The 24,959-nt window shown below is 42.3% G+C and overlaps 1 protein-coding gene across 5 annotated transcripts in view; it reads left to right on the top strand.

Annotated features, from left to right (window-relative positions):
* Positions 1–24,959, top strand: part of col16a1 (collagen, type XVI, alpha 1) — a 111,647-nt gene that overhangs the window by 84,147 nt on the left and 2,541 nt on the right. For 4 of the 5 annotated variants that reach the window (XM_030063557.1, XM_030063560.1, XM_030063561.1 and 1 more), the window contains 41 exons: positions 955–990; positions 2,122–2,229; positions 3,686–3,808; positions 3,901–3,954; positions 4,059–4,100; positions 4,621–4,656; positions 4,739–4,792; positions 4,879–4,947; positions 5,064–5,117; positions 5,586–5,612; positions 6,590–6,646; positions 7,263–7,310; positions 7,530–7,601; positions 8,613–8,666; positions 13,124–13,180; positions 13,334–13,453; positions 13,733–13,774; positions 13,866–13,937; positions 14,051–14,095; positions 14,817–14,861; positions 15,966–16,019; positions 16,112–16,165; positions 16,320–16,373; positions 16,475–16,519; positions 16,658–16,711; positions 16,819–16,854; positions 16,946–17,008; positions 17,156–17,227; positions 17,341–17,394; positions 17,528–17,572; positions 19,085–19,129; positions 19,376–19,429; positions 19,565–19,618; positions 19,736–19,786; positions 20,248–20,337; positions 20,490–20,525; positions 20,629–20,673; positions 23,206–23,400; positions 23,622–23,685; positions 23,896–24,072; positions 24,209–24,286. In XM_030063557.1, the coding sequence (XP_029919417.1) occupies positions 955–990; positions 2,122–2,229; positions 3,686–3,808; positions 3,901–3,954; positions 4,059–4,100; positions 4,621–4,656; positions 4,739–4,792; positions 4,879–4,947; positions 5,064–5,117; positions 5,586–5,612; positions 6,590–6,646; positions 7,263–7,310; positions 7,530–7,601; positions 8,613–8,666; positions 13,124–13,180; positions 13,334–13,453; positions 13,733–13,774; positions 13,866–13,937; positions 14,051–14,095; positions 14,817–14,861; positions 15,966–16,019; positions 16,112–16,165; positions 16,320–16,373; positions 16,475–16,519; positions 16,658–16,711; positions 16,819–16,854; positions 16,946–17,008; positions 17,156–17,227; positions 17,341–17,394; positions 17,528–17,572; positions 19,085–19,129; positions 19,376–19,429; positions 19,565–19,618; positions 19,736–19,786; positions 20,248–20,337; positions 20,490–20,525; positions 20,629–20,673; positions 23,206–23,400; positions 23,622–23,685; positions 23,896–24,072; positions 24,209–24,286 (2,635 nt within the window). The remainder of the gene's footprint in view (positions 1–954; positions 991–2,121; positions 2,230–3,685; positions 3,809–3,900; positions 3,955–4,058; positions 4,101–4,620; positions 4,657–4,738; positions 4,793–4,878; positions 4,948–5,063; positions 5,118–5,585; positions 5,613–6,589; positions 6,647–7,262; positions 7,311–7,529; positions 7,602–8,612; positions 8,667–13,123; positions 13,181–13,333; positions 13,454–13,732; positions 13,775–13,865; positions 13,938–14,050; positions 14,096–14,816; positions 14,862–15,965; positions 16,020–16,111; positions 16,166–16,319; positions 16,374–16,474; positions 16,520–16,657; positions 16,712–16,818; positions 16,855–16,945; positions 17,009–17,155; positions 17,228–17,340; positions 17,395–17,527; positions 17,573–19,084; positions 19,130–19,375; positions 19,430–19,564; positions 19,619–19,735; positions 19,787–20,247; positions 20,338–20,489; positions 20,526–20,628; positions 20,674–23,205; positions 23,401–23,621; positions 23,686–23,895; positions 24,073–24,208; positions 24,287–24,959) is intronic. The other variant, XM_030063559.1, reaches the window with a different exon arrangement.

Genomic DNA, 24,959 nt, shown 5'->3' on the forward strand with positions numbered 1-24,959 from the left:
AGATGCCCCCTGAGCGCAGATTTAGAAAACTCATTTATTCCCACTGCAGTTAGTTTGTTTTACACATGAAACAATTTAGCATCTTATGCCTGTATAAATCCATCACAGTTTATACTGATGAATGACTTTATTTTGGACTTAATTAAACTATTGATTCCCTGCCTAGTCTTATTGACCTGCTTAATCTGTATAGTTTATGTTGCTGCATACGTGCCATATATTTTATTGTGTTTTTTGTCATTATCTATTTTACTATTGTATTTTTAATGTGCCTTTACTGTTTCTAATACTGTTTTTAGCATGTTTTCACCCTGTTCAAACCCTGTCTGCAAAATACAATGCTGTCTGCAGTAATTCAGAATGATGGCATTCTCTAACATTTAGTTTAAAGACAGAGCGATATGCAATGTTTTAAATGGTATTGACAGTATGTCAGATTTATTACCACATAACAAATAAAATCAACATAAAACATATTGTACTAATTTAGCTACTTTGTTTCCTCAGTAAAACAGATTAATCAGCATTTGACTGGAGTTTGGTGAGATGTTACTGGATTTGACCTCAAGGGTAAATCAACCCAGGATGCTTATTATACAATTAGGATATGCAGGGTTCCCATCTCACCGCAGAATTATGTTACTGAGTGTAATAAAACTCTGAGAAGCTCCACCACCCCTCCCAATTACATGGTGTGTGCCTCTGTGGTTAGTTTTGTGTCAACAGTAATTTTTACCTGAATGGGAAGAGGCTTCCTTGCTACTTACAGACAACTGCATATGTGTGTGTGTGTGTGTGTGTTTGTGGTATGTCTGTGTGCATGCATGTGTGTTTGTTTGAGGATCTGAATGTCTGTACAAGCATGCATGCATCCACATGAATTTATGTGTGTTTAATTACCACCTTATCATCCATGATACCCTCACCTACATCACCTTCTGTTTATTTATGCAGGGCTTGCCAGGTCTCCCTGGTGCAAGAGGAGAAAAGGTAAGTTGCATAGCAACATTTTATGTAGATATTCCCTCATTGCTTCTCTGGGTACATACTCTCGCACACAGCATGTGCAATGGCCAGCAACAGATTCAGACAACTTTAAACGGTCACAGTGTCTGCTAAGAAATCACATCCAACTAATCGATGTCTCCGGGGCATTCCGTACGCCTTAAATAACCCAGTGTCCAGACAGAGAACCAGTCTACCTTAAATAACCTATTGGGTATCTTGGAGAAATGACACCACTTAGAATCAGCAGTGGCCTTCGGAGACACTCAGACCTCCTTAAATAATCTGACATCTACTGGGACCAAGGCTGTCTGCAGGAAAATCATTCCATATCAGATTAAATAATATTTCAAGGGAGCCCAGACACTCCACCTTAATTCAGACCATCAAGCACGTCTTTGGAACAAAAAAAAAAAAAAAAGACAACATCCACATCACTTAACCCAGAGTCTGCTGGGAAATAAATATCCAGCTCCTTAAAAAAGTATGTCCTCAAATGAGCCAAGCTGCCTTGAATTACCTTGAAGCTCCTACACAATCATTTTCCTTGGGCAGGAAAATAGTGCTTTATTTGGACACCCGTAACATCCATGGAAGACCTTCAGACATGCATGGAGAGGGGAAAGTGGAGTCTGCTGGTCTTTACAAATATTGAAAAGAAGTCTTAAATGATCTAAATAGAAGGTCTTAAACAATATTCAAATGTCTTAAATACAATTTTGTGTTGTGTTCTTTCATCATGCAATGAGAGGCTTCTTTGAATTCAGAACAGGGTTAGCAGTAAAACTGGCTTTATATTATCTACAATACACGGTTGTATTTAATTTTCCTCATCTATTAAGAATCCATTTACCCCTTTTCTTACACTGACCATTTTAGAAAATTCAGTTGTTTGACTGTGTCAGAAAGCCTGTTCTCGCCAGCTTTTTTTCTTCAAACTTTTTTTTTTTTTTTAAAGTCGGTCGTAACGATTCCAGGTAGTTTCAGTAGGGTCTTAAAAGTTTTAAATTTTACTTTCTGACACTTGCAGAAATGCCGAAAATGAACGTAAGCATCGCGAGGAGCACGCTGAGGTGAATGTCAGGATCCGTTGTAATCATATTTCACTGTTGTCAGGGAGACCAAGGAGAGCAAGGAGACAAGGGATTGGATGGAGCCCCAGGAGCCCCCGGGCTGCCTGGAGAGCCTGGACGTGATGGACTATCGGGTTTGAAGGGAGAGAAGGTACAGAGTGCTTGAACTGTCTCAGTCAGTGACTCAGATCAAGCGTCTCTTTACTCCTTTTATTATTAACTGTTCTTGTCTCAGCAGTAAAAGGCCTAAACTAGAGCCATTATCCTGATCCATTTACTTGGACCTTTTAGATGTAATAGAGTCTGCTTTTTGAATTTTTGTAACTATGGATTGGGTTTTGTCCGTATGTTCATCCAAGGTGATTCAGGCAATATTTTAGAAACTGCTGGTGTGATTTTTGGAGCAATGATTCATAATCACACTGTTTTTCAGAGTTTGAAAAAAAAATGCGCTGATTGGCATCATAGGGAGCACTATAATGAAAGGTACAACAATTTAACACCATTGGGACATCTCAGACACCCCTGGTCCAATTTTGACACAACCTGGAGGGATGATGTTTTAAAAGAAAACCGTGCACTGAATGCTTTAATGGGAAGCTAAAATTAAAGATCAAAACCTTCAAAATGCTCTAAAAGTCCACTTTTGAAGCAGTTTGTGTCTGATTGCACCGAGGGATCTCTTCATCATCTTTCACTTGTATATTTTGGCCTAACAAGATGCTTTTAAAGGACCACACCAGTGATTTTAAATGTTTGGCCCACTGACTACAATTTATGCACATTTTTGCATCGCAATAAATTGCTTTGCAAATCATGAGGCGGTACTAAAGATTTCACAACATATAATCAAAATCCCTCCATTTTCAGATAAGATTTTTTTGGTTGAAACAGCCACCGTATAATGTTTTATAATGTGCTTCTGTGGATAACCAAGACATGAGCAGTCATAAACCACAGAACTGATCATTCTCTGTGTAAAGCAAATGTTTCCCTGGGGACTATTTTCCGGCAGAGAGGCCATTTCACTCCACCTAATTTCAAGTCATCAAAACACAACAGTGCTGCTGCTTTTAGGAAAACTAATGTGGAGGACTTTATTATGGTGATGGCGCACGGGTGTGAAGAAAGTTTGAACCCTCTGAAAGTTTTTCTTTTATTTTTATATTGTAGTGTAATTAATGGAAACCAATGGCTGGCAAAACAGTAGGAAAAATGATATTAGAGTTCTAACATTTGACTGCTTGCTTTGGGTAAAAATTAAGAGAAGAGAGAAATCTACTCATTTTATAGATATTAAACTAAACACACAAAATCACTTATATAGTCCTTTATGATTAGTGATTATTTGTAGTTTGCTTAACATACTCATGCTTCATTAACCAATCAGCATCCTTTGGTGGAGCTACCTGTTTTACAAATGTGTAAACAACTTGTTTTTAGCTTCAGCTAAAAGACAATATCTTGCTGCTAATGGGACTGGTCACACTCTTTTATCACCTTCTCTGGTCTAAACTTTGTGCAGTGTGATGACTCCAGTAGCCAGCATGCACACAGACAGATGGATCTCCTGCTGATTATGGTTTCGGTGTGTTGTGTTTTGCCAGGGTGAAGCTTGTACCAGCTGTCCATCTCTCAGCACTGCTGTGGGTGCTGGCGTAGCTGTGCCAGGACCCAAAGGAGAGAAAGGAGACCCTGGTCCCCCCGGAGAAGGGAAGGCTGGCAAGCATGTGAGAAAATCATTCATTTAGTTCTCTACCATCATCAATCTTTTCCAGATGATTCGCTGATAGCTGGTCATCTCATTTGCTTTCTCTTTCAGGGGAAACCAGGCTTACCAGGTGTGCAGGGACCTCCAGGTCTCAAAGGAAGCCAGGTATGAATGTTGGTGTATAATTATGTTTGTAAATATATGCTGATGGATGTTTGTTGATCTATCAGTGCCGCATTCTAACCTAGGCTGTCCTGCGCCCTCTGTAGGGAGAACCCGGAGTTGCAGGAGTTGGCCTACCAGGATTGCAGGTAAAGCTATTGGCTCCTGGTAAAGAGGCCTCGTGGTCCAATAAAGACATTTCATGGAAACAGTTGATACACTTATGTCATACAAAACATTCAGCTCCTAGAGAGAAGTGATCCTGCTGGGATCTTGATAATGCACTCCATACCCATAACAAAGGGTTTTGAGTCTTCCTTTCTCCACTGATCTAAGGATTGTGAGGCCAAGAGGATGTAAATCTCCTGCCCCCAAATTGAACCTGGATTTATCCCATTTAAATCTTTGGATTTTTTATAGAATCCCACTTGTATTATCTTTTGGTGCTCTGGGACGGCGCATGTGATAGACATGACATGCAGAATCACATAGATATAGCCAGGACCTCTCCAGTAATCAACTGTGGATTAACCCCTTTCAGTGTAAAACATCTCTTTCATCGAGCCACTGTGATGACTTCCTCACTCCATGCTCTACTCTGTATTCTCTCCCACTCTGTCTTTTATATTCTTGCCTTGATTTTTTTGGTCTTTTCAATATATCTCACAGGGTGAACAGGGACCAAGAGGGCTCCCGGGAGTTCAAGTAAGTTTTCCTCATACTTACAAAGCACTACATTTTAACACCGCATATTCTTGGTTAAATCTAACCTGTTTTTTTTCTAAAGGGATCGCCAGGAGAAAGAGGGTTACCCGGACCTTTTGGCCCTCCAGGCGGGAAGGTAAAAGTTTTGGAAGCCCAACTTTTGGTGTGATATGCAATCCAGTGAAATCCATTCTGTATGAAACAGTGTGTGTCTGTTCACAGGGCCCCAAAGGAGAAGTTGGGCCTCCAGGGCCACAGGGGCCGATGGGCATTGGAGTGGCAGGGCCACCAGTAAGACATTAATTTCTGTTTTTGTTCATAACATGCCCCAGTTCACGCTTATTTGTACTGGAAATGGACTTATATTTTTGCAAACGGATGTTTCCTACTTCTTTTTCCATCTCCAGGGTAAAAACGGTGCCCCTGGCTCTACAGGGTTGCCAGGAGCTGACGGTATACCTGTGAGTGTGCTCATTCACTGTCAAAATCCTGTGTTCCTTCCTGTGGTTATACTGGAATAGTTCTGTGGTCGTCCATATTAGTGTGTATGTGTTAGAGAAGTTTTAAGACACAGCTTGAGTTGTTGGCTCTGTTGAGTCTGTTGAGAATTTTAATTTTCTTTGAGCTTCTTTGGGAATCGTCCTTGATTTAGGCATCATGTATAACCAAGGATGTCTGCCTCGATCCATAACAGAGGCAACGTCTTCTCCCATCTCATCCTCTGTCCCCTGATCTACACTCAGCTCGCTGCCCTGTGAGCTTTCTTCTGGAAAAACAAAGCCAAACTAACACTCTGTGTGTGTGTATGTGTGTGTGTGTGTGTGTGTGTGTGTGTGTGTGTGTGTGTGTGTGTGTGTGTGTGTCTGCGTGCATGTGTGCATGCGTATTTGTGTGTGTGTGCGTGCATATGCTGTCCCCCTATCTTGCAGGGAGCTGATGGAGCCAAGGGGGACAAGGTAAGTCTACCGTTTTGTTTGGATGAAGGGGTTTGGAGATAAGGGGGTGGAACAGATGGTAATCGCAAGAGATGGTTTAACAACCCCCTTACGCACACATGTGCACTTACACACACACATGCACACTCAGGCCTCAGGGCACGGATAGAGTAGCAGTGGAGGTGACAAGTGTACTATTGCTGGCAGACACAAGGAGTTTAGGGGCCTTAAGAGAGTGTGTGAGACTATTAATTACCGTATTCATCAGCGCCACCAGTCCAGACTGTCACTGAGAGGAAGGGAGAGGAAGGGAGGTGGTGGAAGAGATGCTCACGTCGGGCGGGGGGGATAGCATGTAAGGCAGGAATGCGTTGAAAGATGAACCAAATGAAGAAAAGAAAGAGGAAAAAGTCCAAAACAACATGCTTAATAGTGTGTTTGCCAGTACTCAGGATATGGTGTGACTTTTCCCTGTGTGTTTTTTGGAAAGCATGTGTGTAGAACCCTGGCTTGGATTTTAAAGGGAAAAAAAGGGGCTGTCAGATATCATCAACAGGAGCTTCTGGTATCCCAGAATCCTCAGGTCATCCTAGTCTTAGTTTGCAATATTATTAAAAAAAAAAAAAAAAAAAAAAAAAAAGCTTATGAAGAAAACTTTGTGACTGCACAGTAATTCTGTGTTCGTGAACATGGTACTTCTAGACTTAAATACATTAGTTTTTAGAAGTTCATGAAGTCATCCAAAAAAGAAAAAAAAAAAAGTTGTTGGAGCATTTTTATCTTCTGCTGCCATTACTGTCTTTGTGATGAATAAGATTATTTCAGTCTTACGAAAGAAAATGAACAAAAGAATCCCGACAGCTCAAAGAGTTGCTGTGATATCTGCTGTTTCACAATGATTAGAGTAGTTTTAATGTTGAATGAGGACTCGGTTTTGCAACCCGTGCAAAGGCTTTCACTTTATCTTTTCTATGGTTCATTTTTGATGTATATTTTAGGGCGAACCTGGAGAGTGCAACTGCATAATGCCGCCGTACCTCGGCACCGGTGGGCCTGTGAGTATGCAGGAACGTGTGCACACGAACCCTGGCCACACACACTCACTGAAATGAACATATGTAGACACACACAGCCTCTCAAGACGTGTTTTGAATTCATATTTAGAATCGTTATATCACAACAGGGGTCCAAATGCGCACTTATTTGAAGTTTTCTCTATGTAGTTATGATTACATGCACACACACACACACACACACACACACACACACACACACACACACAAAATCATGTTTTCCCTAACCATAACTACTACATACCTAACCCTAACTCTTGCCCTACACTTAACATAACCCTAAAGTTACCTTAACTTTAAACCAAGTCTACACCCTAAACTTAATGATTTTCCTTAATGAGACTTACCCCACGACAGTTCCCACAACATGACTGTGCAACGAATATACATGCCCACAACAATACCTGGTAATACCCGGCCAAAATGATTTCTTATGTCTTATTTTTGGCGAAAAATGTGCATACATGCTCAGTCATTTCCCCTCCCATTCTCCCCAGTTCTCGGTGCTTTGAGATTTTTCGTATTCTGCTTACTTTCTGTATATGTTGTTTGTGTAAGCACCGGTGTTGTTCTGATTTTGACTACTCTTGCCTTCCAGGGAGCTCCAGGAACGATCGGAGGAAACATGTGGCAGCCTGGGCCTCAGGTCTGATCTGTCAGCCACCAGTCATGTCTGATAACTTGGGCTTTGTTTGAGAGCTTTGTTTCTGGGTAGTGTTACCTTGAAAAGTTTATCTGCTCTGTCACAGTACTGTGTGTGCAGAGGTGTGTCCGTGTGTGTGTGTGTGTGTGTGTGTGTGTGTGAATGTGCATGTACATCTGGTATTGTGTGATTTGTACATGTGTGTGTCTTTGGACGGTGTAGGGGCCTCCAGGACCTCCCGGCCCCCCTGGTCCCCCAGGGCCTCAGGGCGTCATTGGAATCCAAGGACCCCAGGTAAGACAGAGGGGCAGTAGAGTGGTGAAGGGGCGCCTCTGTTAGGTTCAATTCAGTAGGTGCTCCATCTGCCTGAATTGACCTACATGCTATTCATGATGGAAGCTTTCAGCTTGGGCAGCTGGGATACTTGAATAAAGCAATGCTTTGAGCACTCACAAAATGTGACTTTTCAACGTGATGGGCAAATTAATTAAATAATATGTGTGTAGACAATACAGTGACATATATGTGCAATAGCTTGGTGAATAAATAAATACAGAAAATCAATACTGCTAAGATGGTCACAGCTACAGAAATGCACTAACCCATGTGGCACTAACTGATGTGGGAAGCAAGCTTTGTCAGTCAAGACATGAATCGTTATTTGAAGGTCCACTTGTAAACCTTGAAATTATTAAAACTTTGAAGAAGCGGTCTTCATTATTTTTCATTCAAGCAGACCTTCAAATAAAGTTACTCTGCTTTATGTTGCAAGAGTCAAAGGTGTAAGAACAGGAAAAACATCACAAATTGTGATGGTGAATGGATGGAAAAGATCATGTCCTTGACGAGGGTGCACTTACAAAACATTGATCCTTTAAGTCAAAATAGTGCTTAATGCAAATTTTGGATCATTTAATTCAGATGACTGTATTCAATCAGCTTTTGAGCTATTTTATTTCGGTCACTCGAAGGTCTACGCAAAAGTCCTTCTGTTTGATTTGACACATCAAAGTGAAAGATGAGCATTGACATTTAACCTCTCAAACAGCAATTCCTGGTTGTTCTGTGCTTAGTCGTGTATCGGCAGTGCTAATTAACACACCAGGCCAGAGCTGTTTGTGAGGAAATGCTTCCAAAATCAAACTAACAAAAGAGAAGTTTCATAGCACATAGGAGAGGGAAAAGGTTAGACTGGCTTTCGTTTTTGTCCCTAACCCTTTGACTCTGCCTTGACTATTGGTGGAGATGGGAGTGGCTAGCTCTTGATTGGCGACAAACCAGTTCAACCTCAGTTCCTTTTTTCAGGGTATCCCTGGAAACGACGGGATACCAGGGAGCCCGGGTTTGCCCGGACAGATCGTAAGTAAATTCAGAGAGGAAAGAGGGGGAGGTTGCTCTTAACCACTGGTTCAAGATCAGGTCCGCCTGTAACCCCAGAAAATGTTCATTGTACCTGGGGGCAGAGTCGTCTGATGTTGTTACAGTAAGCGTAAGGGCAACTTCGAAATGGAGAGTGAGGAGAGACGAGGTGGAGTAAGGTGAAGCTGCCCATGAATTCTGATATGGGGTCAGTTTTGGGTTTTTTTCCCCTCAGACTAATGGCTTATTTCTGGAAAGGGAACATCAAAGCTGATCCCTAGCCAGAGCTCAAGGGAAACTTCACCTCAATGCAAGATGGGGTTGAGCCAGAGGAATTAAACACAGGAATTAAAGGAGGAGTTTGGTGGGGAAAAGGGAGGACCTGGCAATATGTGGAGCACTCTGAAAATCGTAAAATGAGAGTGATCTTATTGCAACTCTCTGCAAAAGGAGGCACTTACACTGCCACTGGGAAAAATGAGTACAGTACGCTGTACTTGCCAAACACAGCCACAACGCATGCAGAGATGAGATGAGATGCAAGCGCACATGCATGTATAGAAGGAGAGAGAAGAGAGAAAATAGTTATCGTATGACTCTGGGTCATAGCAGAAGCTCAGACATATGGCTGAATCTTAAAGAACTTTCCTCTACTTTGCTGCTCTGGGGTATGTTTACAACCAGAGCCTCCTCTCTCGTTCTTTGTGGCTCAGTTCTTATTTTCCACACAGCTGGCAATCGCCCCAGACCTTCCTCCCTTGTAACACACTCTGAATCCCCTTACCCACCATAAGGACTTTGACCGCACTGGAAAATTTGGCATCCTCTGTGTTCCACACACACACACACACACACACACACACACACACACACGCTTGGTTTCAACATAACTTTGGCAGAATAACCCACCAATGCCTCCTTTGTTTCATGGATCTGCATGTTATATGTCAATGGATTCAAAATGGCAGCACACAGTACTGCAGCTCTCAGAATGCTCCAACAAATGCTTTGGTAATTTGAAAGAAAAGAAAGTGATATTCTGAGAAATAAGCACGTTAGCAAATTGCACATCATTTCAACTGGACCGCATCACAGGGGAGTATTGCACATTGACATATAATAATAGAGCACCATCTCTGTGAGAGTGTCTGCTAATGTACAAAGCCTTGTTCTAGCCTGTGTAACAGCCAGTGGTGTATTGTGTAAAATAGCTTTTCCTAGCTTATAGCTCCAGTTTGAATAATGTCAAATGGGTTTTTAATGGCTTTGAAACCAGGCCAGGTGCTATTGACAGACTCTCTCAGTGTAAAGGGTCCCACTGCTTTGATTGGGAGCAGACTGACATTTAGTGTAAATGTGAATGTCCTCATGGGGGCATGGGTACGGTATGTATCAGAACATACAACTCTAAATAGACAATGTGTATCTATTGTGTAAGGGGGAAAGGGTCAGTGTATGCATGTGTCATGTGTGTATATGTATCTTTTATATATGCTATATATAGTGGCCATTTTATTAGGTCCACCTGCACACCTGTACAGTGTAATGCAGTTCATTTCAACAGCTCTGCCATGAATTCTACCATTTAAGAAAATTTACTGTTCAGTTTTTGTTGACATTGTGGAGAATGTGTAAATTTAATTCTATGTTTATTATTGAGGTTGTAGTTTGCAGAGGTCTTGTACTGGACTAGATTATATCAAGAGGTGTTTCTGATTTTTTTTGTCTTCCCTATTTATATACATGAGTGGGGCAGAATAGTGGAAACAGCTCTTAATAAAATGCAGTCCAGTACAACAGCAGCACTAACTATGAACTCAGTGTCAAACATATAACTGAATTAACATCTCTATTACTGTGACAAGAAGAAAAGCTGAGCATTATAGGCAGCAGAAAAGTCAACTTTATGGCAGAACAGTTGGATTGGATTATATTAGATTTTACAGGTGGACCTAATAAAGTGGCCACTGAGTGTACATATGTTATGTATGTCTGTTTTCAGCTTCCTTATTGCCACATCCCACTCTCTGAACCTTTGCAGAAACAAGCTCTCTACATAACTTTAATTACAGAACAAGAACTGTGGTTTTGCGTCTTTCCAGTGTGTATATTCTATTATTTTTATTTAACCAGTGTAAATATGTCACACTCAGGTTAATCAGATTCAGGTACAGTGTCTTGCAGCTTTCTGTGGAGCAAGGATCTGCTGCCTGCTTTGTGCCAGCCAGCCGTTCCCCTTTCTCCACAGTCGTCTGCAAAACCTTTTCAATGCCATGAGTGAAATCCCTGACACTGTCAGATAACATCCACACTGTTAGAGTGTGGTAATGCACCAGCTAAAAGGAGAGGGAATTAATGAAAAACGGTCTTAAAGAAATGTGCGCTTAAGTGAGTGAAAGCTCATTCAGTCCATATGGGCTGCATTTATTTACTCTGGCTGTTAGCTTTTGACAAATAAAAATCGAATAGAAGTCAATACACATAAGTTAATCTCTTTCACCAGCTAGTTTGTATGCTACCATTGCAATCAGTAAGCTGTTATTTGATAGTGTTGGTGATTTCAGTAACATTTGTGTAGGAAGTGTAAAGACTATAGCTTAACATACACATAGGGCCTGTTTGCGTTTCACATGTTAGAAATGACAGAGAGTTGTATGTGGTGCTATGAGGGAGTAATAAGCATTCACCACTGTATGCTGTATTCTGTGTTGGACAGTTGTGTAAAACACATCACATTTATTGGTGGGAGCATTTGGAACGATCGCTCTTACAAACACCATGGTAATATACCATAAAATAGACATCTATTACAAATGTTTGATCACTGCTGTTACTTTGATCTGGAGGGGAAGCTGTCTTGAATGTGTCTTGAATACCCACTGAAATGGAAAATTTCTCTAAGCAAGCATTTAAGATACATTAGTCATGTTTTAGTCTCCTTGTGTGGACAGAAATTTGTCTTTTTTTTATGCCACATGCATTCTTCCTCAGCTTTTGTTCTCTTGTAATTGTGAATGTAAGTGAGCTTGCACTGCATCCTCCATTTGCCTATCCACTTGCAGTATGTCTTTGACTGTTTTTACAGGCACAATAATCTTGCTGTGATTTAAAAATAATTTGATGAAAGAGATGAAATAATAAAACATAATTTGCTCCTCTGTTTACATTAATGGCAGCAAACTCCTTTTAATATTCCTGTTTTCATCATAATTGCGTAGTGTAATCATTGGCTTAATAGATTATCATTTGCATCCTCCTTTATGGCTGACAGGCAATATCATGCATTTCACTCCTTTCAGCAAAATAATTGCTTCCATATAGTGCATTATCATTTTCCCTCAAGTCACCCAGAGCTGAGACTAAAGCATGAATACAAACAAAATAGTAGCTATACAAATGAACAACTTCAGGTTAAACTGTATTCAACTAACATGGAATACAGTTGAATACCAGTTGTATTGAATAGTGTCAGATAAACACCAGATATTACCCCAACTGCCATAGCTATATTGATGTTCACATTGCATCATTATCATAATCATGTTAAGAACAAGATACTGACAAGCATGTGAACGTAGCCCTTGATTTGGGAGAATGGAGGGCCAAGGCAATGGAAACATTTTAATTATTTAACTGATCAGGAGTCACAGTGGCAGCCTGAAACCACAAGCCATATTGCTGTGCTAATGTCAGGAGGTTATGTGACTTTTACTGCTCCGCTTACCATTAGGGAAAACAAGTAGCCTCCCAATTGGCAATTTCTATCATGCTGTTAACACCTAGCACCTATTAATGGGCACCAAGTCAGTGGTGAAGCGTGGTCTCACATCCAGTTTGTGAATTCAGCACACATGCTGCACAAGGAGCAGTTTTTATTTTATTTTATTAAATTTTATGACATTATTATTATTATTATTATTATTATCATCATCATCATCATCATCATCATCATTATTATTATTGTGCCATTGGAGTAAAATACAAAAAAAAAAAAAAAAAAAAAAAAATTAGATCCCTTTAATTTGTAGTGGCTAAAAATTTGGTACAGGCATGTGGAGCGTTTGCAGTTTGAGCCAAAGTGATTGGTGGACTGTGTCTCTCTGTGTCTGTCTGTGGCTCTGGCTCATATCTGGTCGTTTGCATGTATAAAACTGAAAACGCATGTTTATGTTAGCGACTGAGAGTGAATTACTGTGAAGTTGAAAGGGAGAGTAGGCCCTTACGTAGTCAATTCCTGATATGGTAGAACGCGATTGTGAAATTATGAATGCTCCCTGGGGTAAACACACTCAATGCAGTTCTGTACTTGAATTGTATTTGTAGAAGCACACTGGGTTTGTGCCGTATGCAAGTCAGGAGTTGACTTTGTTAACTTGGGCTTATTCACTTGTTATCCTTAGTGCTGTGAAGATCTGCTCACTATTAATTGAATTTCCATTTCCCTGCCCCCTTTGTAGAACCCTATCGGGCAGCACCAGCAGCTGCCTCAAGACTCCACTGGAGGGGATGGTGATGTAAGTTAATAAGCAAAGGGGTGCAAAGGGGTGCATTATCGGGGATGGAGTTCCATGGTTTTCAATTACTGTGCATGCTTTGCTTTGCTCAGTCTTTCAGATGACAACTGTTTTTGAATGCATGTGTGTGTGTGTGTGTTGTGTGTGCCGCAGGAGGGCTGTGTTGGGGGCTGCTCCCAGGGCTTGCCAGGGGTTCCGGGCATTTCTGGTGCCAAGGGAGAAAAGGGAGACCAGGGCAAGCCTGGCGTAAGCCCTGTGGACGGCTGTGAGAGGGTGAGATGGGGCGGGAGGAGAGTGTCACGTTGGAGCATTCTCATCTTCACTTTCACCATGATTCTCCACATCTGGAATCATGGGAAATGCTGGAAGTAGTATTGTTTTTGTGTTTGTTGTGCTACTTCGATGCACTGTATGCAAAACAAATCTACCTCATTTTACATTAAATTTGATGTAGTGCGGCTTAATGTGAGAAGATATCAGTCTGACACCCACGTTGCATCATTATCATGGTGCTGCTCGTGTAGCTTATTTCTCTCTCTTGTCTGCATGCAGTGCCTGGAGACACTACACAGGGAGCAGGCGACACAAGCAGTGGTCAGTCATATACTGTAGATGCACATAATCACACACATACATACATATGTACATTATCTAAAGTTTTTTTGTTTTTGTTTTTTCCTTACAGGGTGACCAAGCCTGCGCAGGAACACCAGGACATCCAGGAATGCCAGGACCACCAGGAATAAAAGGAGAGGCGGTGAGTCTGTGCATACATGTAGTGTAAGTCTATACATTTGTTTCTGTATGTGTGCGTGCATAACTGTATATCTAAAATGATGGAAAAATGATTTTTCCTCATGTTTGTGGCAGGGTTCGCCAGGTCAGAGAGGTCCAGCAGGAATACCAGGAAACATGGTGAGGTTTTAAAAGATTTTCAGAGTTTTTTTTTAAAAAAGAAGTTTTAATTGAAGACACTTGTGTTCCTGTTTATGCAGAGTTTGATTGCCATTGTGCTGGAAGCTTATTCTAAAATACTCATCTATAGTTGTGCATGAAGTGTGAATATGCTGAGTTTTGGCTGTTTGTGACAAATAAGTTTTCCCAGTACTTTGATAAGATCCTTTTTTCCAGCTCATCACTCTGAAATATCAGTCATTCACATTTCAAAAACATGTTTGAAAGCTAAAAAAGTACATTGTAGTCTCTGCTTTACAATATGTAGTCATTACGCCTGTGAGGGAAAGGGTTTTACATTTTCCCAGATTTTAGGACAGCACCACTGGGTTTTTTGTCTCTCAAAGCTTCAGAGATCAAGTGATTTGAAATGAGCTTGCCTTTGCAGCTTTCCATGAGATCATAGAGCCCCCTAGTGTTCTTGATGAAAATGTCTTCCTGTGTAGCCTTGGACGGGACTGTGCTGCACTACACCCACACTAACCTTTTGAATGCTGATTCACTGCGACGTAGCAGAGTTCCTGTTGCGCTGCTTCATGTCAGAAACGACTCTCACGTCATTATTCAAGATTTAATATAAAAGCTGCTTTAGAGGGAGGCAAATGTCGACATTATTCTTGGCTGTTTAGCTCGTCTTGTGTCAGGTGTGGATTCGCCTCTCATTGTCTGTGTCTGTCCACAGGGTCCACCTGGTTTCCCTGGTCCACAGGGTTCAAATGGTTTACCTGTGAGTTAAAAAACAAAACAAAACAAAAAAACATGTCTTTCTTTCTCATATTGATGACACTTTATTTTCTCTTTTTCTCACATTTAATATCTTTATCTGATTCTCCCTTACTCCAATCTGTCTCTTCATCTCGAATATGGATCATCTCACTTTTAAATCAAGCAGCTCCCCACAGAGTTGATTATACCATCTTTGCCATCTCCGTCTCCCTGTCTCTCTCTGTGGCTCGGTAATGAAAGTTATTTGAGATGAGGAAACGATTTCATTGTCTCCTTCTCCAGTTGTTCAATTATTCCCCCTGTCTAAGTGACAGAGAGTGGGGCTGCTGTGCAGAAAGAGCCCCGCACACCCCCTCCGCCCTGCCTTCCCTCTCATACAAATTTATTGTTTTAGCAGAATAGAGATGCTAAACGGATGAGCTGTGTGAGCGCTGCATGGAATCCATTTGCAGCGTGGGGCTTAATACCAGGTGTTAGCTTCTGCTGTGTGCACGCGTGTGTTTGCATGTCTCTTTGTGTGAAAGAGAGAGTGAGATAGCGTGTTTCCCTGCTGCTCAGTTTATTAACCATTTTCTTCTTTTGTTATTTCTCCCCTCCCTGATGAAAGAGACGGGCCTTAAAGAGATGGATTCCTTAATGAAACTTTTTAGCTTTGTTAAGCCCGCGCACCTGAATCTACAGCAGAGCAACGGAAGACGGGATGGAGGGGAAGGGGAGGCCATAAAGACAGGGAGTAAAGCAATATCTGCAGATAAATGTCTTTTGTAGGGGAAAAAAACATCCATGAATTCACCAGTTGGCTTGTGGGAAGTTAGACTGAGCAGGTAATGATGAGCCTTCAGATTTCACTGTCACGGACGTCAATTACCAACTTGACGCCCCACTGAGATGTGGAGTAGAGGACACAGTCAAACGTAGGCAGGCCCAATGGGAGACTGTAAAGGCTAGCTAGCCGTTTCCTTCATTTGATATTGACTTGCCTTGTCCTTGGTGCGGTTAAAGAGGAGTACTGCTTCATTTCTCTCTGGGGAGTCTTTACTCTAGACATTCATGTGACATCCACTCCTCCTCCTTTTTCTAATCATTCCCCACTCCCCTCTGTCAGGGTCAGCAGGGCGAGCGAGGGTCACCTGGAATTCCAGGCATGAAGGGTGAACAGGTGAGTGTCAGTCAATCCAGTCTCTTAGAAATATACTATGTAGAATACTAATTGGGTTCGCTTTTTGATTGATTGCATGTTCTTTACCTCAGGGGCCTCCGGGGACGGCCGGGTATCCAGGATCCATGGGATCGCCTGGCCTGCCTGTAATGTTCCTCTCACTGCCTCATTATGAAAGAACTACAGAATTGACAACAATATGACAGCTTTAATGGATAGATGGTTGGTTACATGGATAGGTGGATGGATGGTTGCAATGATGTATGAATTGACATTCAACTGCGCATTTGTTTCTGTCAGGGACTGAAGGGTGAGCGCGGGAGTCCAGGAAGTGTTGGTCAGAAAGGAGAATCAGTAAGCCACCATACCATGAGCGTTATGATTAACATGCTGTGCACAAAACATTTGCACTAAGTATTATATATTCTTGACTAACCTTTCTTTCTGTGCTGCAGGGTCCTCCTGGAAACCCAGGATACCAAGGACAGGCTGGCTCACCGGTCAGTGTCTCATCATCATTATTTCTCTGAGACAGTATGAGAACATGTTGCTACAAGCTGACTTCTGGATTTATCAAGTCACAGTTAAATGACTTTGAATTGCTGTTGCTTGACAAATGAGCTTTTTTCTATTTTCAGGGAGCTAAAGGAGACGTGGGACCAGCTGGTCCTGCAGGACCAAAAGGGGATCAGGTAAGAACATGGCACACAGACACACAATGGAAAACACTGACTTTTTTACCATCACATTAAACAAAGTCATGCACAGACACCATAAATTTCTCCTGTTTCCTTTCAAGGGTTTCCAAGGACAGCCAGGTTTCCCAGGACCGCAGGTGTGTAATCGCTTAGCTCCTCTGTTGCTGATTGTTGTTTTTGGAAAAGGTGCAGTAACTTTGCTCTGTGTATTATTGTGTCTATTTTCAGGGTCCACCAGGTCCCTCTGGCAAACCTGGAAGAGAGGGATCCCCCGGGCCCAAAGCTGAGAAGGCGAGAGCAAATAATCACACTTTCAGTTTCTTATTATCTCTTAGATTCACATCTAAAATTATCATTTGTTGGAGTTGTGGAAATGAATTGGTGTGAATCACATTTTCAAATTGGCTGTGTTCATGTCCCAATTTTTCTCTCTTTTAGGGAAATGATGGGGCGCAGGGCCCTCAGGGACCAGTCGGACCACCAGGCCGTCCCGGCTCGCCAGGAATGATGGTACATGCATCTCATGGAATCTATCTATGTTTATCACTTTCCATTATTTCTCTGAATTGTTTAGAGTTATGACACTCCCTGCCAGATCTGTCTGTCTGTGTTTGTAATGACAGGGGCCGCCTGGCATGGAGGGAATGGATGGAAAGGATGGGAAACCAGGGTTGCGTGTAAGACTTATTTCACAAATCTACAATATACATACACACATATGTACCACACACATTGCAGTGATATAGTTAATGGTAGTCAGGTGATAGTTGACTTGTGACATTGTGTGCCTGTCTTTTATACGTGTGTTAGGGAGAAACAGGCCCTCCAGGGTCAGCAGGACCAAGAGGAATCCCAGTGAGTATCACCTTTGACTTCTACATGACCCAGTTTGGTCCACATTATCCAATGCTGTCCTAGCTGTCATTATGTCAGCACATATACTTGCTCTTATTTATTGGGGAAACATATCTTGCTATCTTAATTTGATCTTACCATAATGTGCAAATGAATACATATTTAGTCATCAAATCTGTATTTATTAGTTATCTGAAAGCATGCATGCTCAGTTACACAAATGTTGTTCTGTATGCTGTAGAAAACAACAAATATGTTTGTAATGTCTTATCTATCTCGACTTGTCCCTTCAGATTCTTTCCTGTTCACATCATTAACAGCACTGATGCCACCGCTATCTTTCACACACTTTGTTTTTGAGGATCTGATCTGTTTGGCACACTTCTAACTGCAGCGCTAAGAGAAGTGAGACTCACTCTCAGTGCCACTAACAGCCAACTAGTATGCAAATCAGCCTGCATGACTAAACCTATTTCACTGGAAGCCGATCTAAAACAGAATCGACGATAGATGTGTGAATTCTCGGCCCCCTGGGAGTGTGGCGTGCGTGTTGGATTTTGAGTCGTACAAATGTTTAGGAAAGTTTCAAAGACAAGTTAAGACAATGCTTGGGTTTCACATGGTCTCACCTGCAGCATCGCATGCAAGCTCGCATGGTATATATGACTCATATCATTCCACTCACCTTACCCCATGGTATAGGCTGTTATCACCATACTACTTGAGTATTGTTGTGGCTTGTTTGTGAACTTCTTTTTTCCACACGTTAAACGTCCAAATCACAACACGGCAGCTGCTGATTCTGCCGCCTTCCTCTGGCTGATTTATTCTCATTTAAACAAAATTAACAAAACATTTCTAAGTCTAACTTGAAGTCAAAGACCCGTTCTGCACATGATTACTATATGTTTGCTGAAGGAAAAAAAAAACAAGACTCAGTCCCGCCCCTTCCTTCTATCACAGTGCCTCATCATGCAATTAATCACAGTACAGCCAAAATAATTGCTCCGAAAATTAATTTGGCGTCAGTTCATAAGTCAAAAGAAAATATTTACATCACCTCAATAATATGTCAAATTGTGAGTCTATAATTTGCATTCAGCACAAGTACTGGCTCTAACAAGTGCGCACAATTGTCACGGAGTCTAGTCTGTGTAGATGTCACTGGTGACGTGACCCCATTTGTAACAGATCTTTGTTGCTGCAGCTCAGTTTGTAGCCTCCTATGTTTTCCTAAGATTTTCATCCCGTCTACCTCATATACACTGACATGGCACAGCAATAGTGATATTCACACTGTAGTCTGCTTCAAGGAAGAGAGGAATTGATCTGTCTCTCTCCCAACACCCCCTCCCCCCCTTCTCTCTCTCCCTCTCTGTGTATCTCAGTGTGTGGTCTCCCCAAGAGCAGGTGTTCAAGATTTCAAAGACATATGTGCCTGTTCTTTGGCAGTCTGCACTTTGTGAATTTTGATACAGTACCAATCGCATTCTCTTTGATGTCTCTCCTCAGGGATTCAAAGGGAAGACTGGCCATGTTGGCTTCCCTGGACAGAAGGTTAGCCAGCAACTCACTGCTCTACCGTCACCGCTATGTCAATCTATCTGTTTGACTGTTTACACTATCTGTGCGTGAGCTTTTCTGTTACGCCACGGTGTTGCATCAAATTCATATTTATGGAAACTGATATGAAACGGTATGTAAAGTGCACTGGATTGACTTGCATTGCTTTTTGTGCTTCTTCTTCAGCTTCCGCCACTAAAAAGGTGAAGTCTCACTTCTGTTTTGTCTTTATTTTCTCAGGGTGAGGTCGGACCTTCGGGTCCACCTGGGCCAGCAGGCAGACCAGGACTAGATGTGAGTATGTTAGCGAATATGGATAGACAGTGGACCTCGCAGTCCAAATCTATTCAGACAGGTCCTATGCCTCATAATATAGTCATTGTAACCCTTAGGATCATCGAAAGTTGAGTTATTCTGTGACCTTTCCAGGGTGACCCCGGTACCCCAGGAACTCAGGGACGACCTGGACCCTCTGGCCACATTGTGAGTTCACGTCCTTTTAAACTTTGCTCTCTCCATCTAGGAGCTGTTTGTCAATATTCTGATGTGTTTCTGCACGGCTCTAATAACATATGTGTGTTTTGTCACTCTCCCCAACAGGGTCCTCCAGGGCCCGCGGGACCCCCAGGACCTTCTGGCCCAGCGGGATTGGTGAGAGAGATGTTCTGAAATGTGTCATGCTCATATTTTTAATCAACACGGTTTCGATGATTAGAGTAGCTGAATCTTTCATGCTCCCTGTGGGGAAACTGTGATGTTGCAGTAGCAGAAAATGTGATACACATATGAATAAGATAAATATTGAGCAGATGAAAAAACAAGCAATTACAGCAAAATTGTTACAACTACATGTTGAGAATAATCCAAAGCAGATAGCAAATAAATGAACAGAGACGTCCGTGTGTCCATGTACCGATCCACAGATTGAAATAGATGTGCAAGTGTGCATCGCTTGCTATTCATATTCAGGAGTATAAATATGCGTTATAAGCTCTACACTGTGTGTTTGTGTGCAACAAGACACAGTGGTAGTGCTGTCCTGCTGCTGAAAGAGATAACATTGGTGCTGAGTTTGAATAATCCTGAATAATCCATCTTTTCTCTATCTCTAGGGTATAAAGGGAGATAAGGGCCAGGTAGGAGAGCGAGGTCTCCCAGGGATGGTAGGACCCCCAGGAGCACCCGGACACCCAGGACCTGTGGTCAGTATCCAACAGCATCCTATACTGCATTTATGTCTAATTCTAAATTTGACATCCAAAGAGAGTAAAATTAATTGTCTGTCCTCTGTAGCGCATGCCAGCCGATATCTCTCTCTCAGCCTTTTCCTCCCACTCTTTCTTGTGTCTTTCAGGGAGAGCCAGGCAGTGACGGTGCCGTTGGTAAAGATGTGAGTAATCTCTGGGCCGGCCATTTCTCCTCATTAAAGAGTAATGGAGGAAAGCTTCATCTGGAGATGTGTTTATTTTATGCCTTGCATTTCGTTTTGACAGGGAATACCAGGTCTTCCAGGCGAGAGTGGCCAGCAAGGTCAGAAGGTAAGAGTGTCAGTCTCAGCGGGGTGTGGGACTGTGTGTGTTGTGAGCAGCGAGATGCACCCTTTCACAGTCGATTTGAGCTCAGAGAGTCCTAGGCCGACACTCCAGGGTGCTGAACACACTTGCCCCTCTCCATTTCTGCCCACTCAGCGCTCTCACTTAACACAGTCATCAGTTCACTACCCCTTCGACCCTTCCTTTGGCGCCCTCCTTCCTCTTCACCTCACATCACCCCTCTCCAAACTGGCAGCCAGCCGCCTGCTTGCCCGCTGTAGCCAGAGTCTGAAGCATCTGTCGTCAGACACACACAGCTTACAGTAGGTGGATACAGTGATAGAGTTATTCTCTGGCTCTGGGATAATGCTATTAAGCATGAGGAGAGATGCTAGATGAGGCTATTTGTCACGCTGACAGGACGGCATTGTCAGGGTTTTAGCTACACAGAGGAGGAGAACAGTGGAGAGAGAAAAGAATGGACTCTTCTATTCTTCTCCCTCCTCTCTATTTCGAGAGCAGGCTGTCCGACGGTGACGTGTAAACATTAGACGTCCATTATGGGCTGCTTTGTCCTCAATAAATCACTGCAGCTAATGTAGCAGCACTGTATTTTGAATGTATTTACACAGATCGAATGTGGGGTGCTGCTGTGTGGGAAGTGATACAGATGTAGCTTAAGGCTGTCTTAAAGTGCCTGCTCCCATTCTGGAACAGGGTTAATAATAACCTTTATATAGCACATAGTAAGAGAAGAGTTAAAAATGAACAAACCAGAAGAAAACAGATAAAATCAGCAGAAAAACAGCAATGAGAGCAGGCTAAGGAATGTTAAATCAAGTTAAGAACTTAAAAGTAAACCATAAAAGGGAGGTCAAAAGTAATCAATAACAGATCATTACATAAAAGCAAGTATATAAAAGTGAGTTTTAAGAGGTGCTTTGAAAGATAACAATGATTTAGCCATGTGAGTGCCTCAAGCAGGTCATGATAGCATCTTTCTTTCATTCTCAATAAGGGAGCAACTAGCAGGGAGCTGACAATAGCACAGGCAGCAATTTGACTCATATGAGGTTAAAAGGAATGTGATGCACGTTGGTACCAGACCAGGTCTGCTAAAAGCAATAAATAGAACGAATTGTTCTGAATTCAGCCTGAATTGATATGAAATGTTTTGAATAAAATCATTCATGATTCTTAAAAAAAAAAAAACACTGACTCAATCTTGGTTTACAACAAGCCGTTTTATTAGTTACTTGCTAGTTATTACTTAAATAATTATCTTGCTGGTACCGGGTTGGACCCCCTTTTGCCTTCAGAACTGCCTTAATTCTTCAAGGGATAGACTCAACAAGGTACTGGAAACGGATCTTGACATGATAGCATCCAAGAGTTGCTGCAGAGTTTGTCACCTGCACATCCATGATGTGAATCTCTCATTCCACCACATCCCAAAGCTGCTCTGTTGGACTGAGATGTGGTGATCATGGAGGTCATTTTTAAGTACAGTGAACTCATTGCCATGCTCAAGAAACCAGTTTGAGATGATCTGAACTTTGTGACATGGTGCATTATCCTGCTGGAAGTAACCGTCAGAACATGGGTACACTCTGGTCATAAAGGGACGGGCATGGTCAGCAACAATACTCAAGAGGGCTGTGATCTTTGAATGATGCTCAGTTGGTACTAAGGTGTCCAAAGTGTGCCAAGAAAATCTCCCTCACACCATCACACCACCAGCAGCAGCCTGAATCACTGATACAAGGCAGGATGGACCCATGCTTTCATGTTGTTTAGGCCAAATTCTGACCCTGCCATCCAAATGTCGCAGCAGAAATCGGCACTCATCACATCAGGCAACATTTTTCTAATCTTCTGTTGTCCAGTTTTGGTGAGCCAAGTGTGAATTGCAGCCTCAGTTTCCTGTTCTTAGCTGACAGGAGTGGCACCCGGTGTGGTCTTCGGCTGCTATAGCCCATCTGCTTCCAGGTTCCACATGTTGTGCGTTCAGAGATGATCTTCATACCTCGGCTGTAATGAGTGGTTATTTGAGTTACTGTTGCCTTTCTATCAGCTTGAACCAGTCTGGCTTTTCTCCCATGACCTCTGGCACCAATAAGGCATTTTGGACTAGAGAACTGTTGCTCACTGGATATTTTCTCTTTTTTCTGACCATTCTCTGTAAACCATAGAAATGGGTGTGTGTGAAAATCCCAGTAGATCAGCAGTTTCTGAAATACTCAAACCAGCTCATCTGGCACCAACAACCGTTCAAAGTCACTTACATCACCTCTCTCCCCCATTCTGATTCTCAGTTTGAACTGCAGCAGATCGTCTATATGCTGAAATGCATTGAGTTGCTGCCATGTGATTGGCTGATTAGATATTTGTGTTAACAAGTAGCTAGAGACACAAGGTACAAGTAGCATTATCTATGTTGCCTTAGATAAAATTATATAATATAAGGCAACATACATAGCCTCCCTAACCTACCTCCCTCTGTCTCTGTCTGTCTCCTTCTCTCTCTCTCTCTGTCAGGGTGAGCCAGGAGCTACAGGCCAGAGGGGGCCTCCAGGGGAGAGAGGCAGGCCGGGGCCCCCTGGTGGTGGTGGCTACCACGGCAAGGATGCACAGCCGATAATTGGCCCAGTAGGACCCAGAGGGGAGAGGGGCAACCCCGGGCCGCCTGGCCCTGCTGGTACTAACGGACCTCCAGGGTTACCTGGAAATGATGTAAGATACTGCTGTACTTGTAGCTTAATGCAATTCTTTCTCTTTTTTGTGATTACATGCAAATCATATAATTTGTGACTTTATTGTGAGAAGAAGTGAATGATTTATAATGTCCAGAGGCATTCACGAGCTCCATCTGCTGTTGTAAATAATATATTTTCTAATTATCTACCATGATTAATGTTTCCGCTTTTTTTCCTCTTCCTTCTCTGCCTCCACAGGCTGTAGTCAATTATGATGACATCAAGAGTTTCATTCGTCAGCAGGTCATCAAGATCTTTGATGGTAAGGGCAAATGCTCATCTGTGGAAAGACTCATTTGCTTTGTTTACTGTATATGATGCCACAGTTTCCAGAGTAGAACAACATAGCCTCTTCAGATGCTCTTCTCTCTTCCCATGTGTTATGCCACTTCCCCTGTGGGACGACACTGCTGTTATTCCTGTGTGTCCTCTGTGCATTGATTATTTGTCATTGTATCTGTGCCCTCCCCAGAGAGAATGGCCTACTACATGTCCCGTGTACAGATGCCAGTAGAGATGGTAGCATCTCCTGGTCGGCCTGGGCCACCAGGGAAAGATGGAATTCCAGGTAGACAGGGGCTTCCAGGAGCACCTGGTCTCCCGGGACAAATCGGCCGAGAGGGCCGACCAGGAGCCCAAGGACCCCCTGGTAAGTTAAATCTTTCATTCTTAGTGATACCAATACATATCTTCAACCTCTGAGTGCCACAACAGTGATGTAAGTGGACATCATAAGCAACTGTTGAATTGACAAGTGGTTGAAATGTGTGATTCTCTGTCTGCAGGACCACGAGGACCCCAGGGAGAAAAAGGAGAAAAAGGTGTTGGAGAAATGGGAGATGCAGGACCCCCTGGAGCACCAGGTAATGCCCACTCTTGCAGCATGTGGATCGATTGATTGAAATTGATCTTTATGTGACACTTGCTGATGCAATCATCCAATAGCTAACATAGAAGTCCCCTAACTTGTATCTATGCAGCATCAGTGCTGAAGGAATCTGTGTACAACATCCCTACCTTTTCAAACTCATCAACCTGAAAATCTCAAAATAGTAGCAGCCTTTGTCCAGTCACAATTACCAGTGGAGACAGGTGTGTTCTCAGAGCACACTCAGTTTAACAACCAAAAAAGCACCATACAATGAGCAAGCTTGAATAGTGGGGGCAGCCTTTAATATCATCAAGATCAATGTCAATTGAAATGCCACATACAGGAGGTTAACAATACAAGCATAGATGTTATACAGTGCAATCATAACCAAAAACACAATCATATTCCAACAACTAGGCCTACCAACAGCAGGGCTCTCATATAGTAAGTAAATAGTAGCTGTCCATCAGCACCACATAGCAACATCAATTTCAATTAACAGTTTGACAAAAATACCATGTTAGATTTTCATGTTCAAAAATATTATATATCTATATTATTTTGCAAACATATTTGCAGCCAGCATGCAATAACCTCGCAGACCACTAGGGGTCCACAACCCATCCAAATACTGAAACACCAATATAGATAATTCATATTTTGAA

The sequence above is a fragment of the Myripristis murdjan genome, chromosome 11 (assembly GCF_902150065.1).
Source record: "Myripristis murdjan chromosome 11, fMyrMur1.1, whole genome shotgun sequence".
Lineage (NCBI taxonomy): Eukaryota > Metazoa > Chordata > Actinopteri > Holocentriformes > Holocentridae > Myripristis > Myripristis murdjan.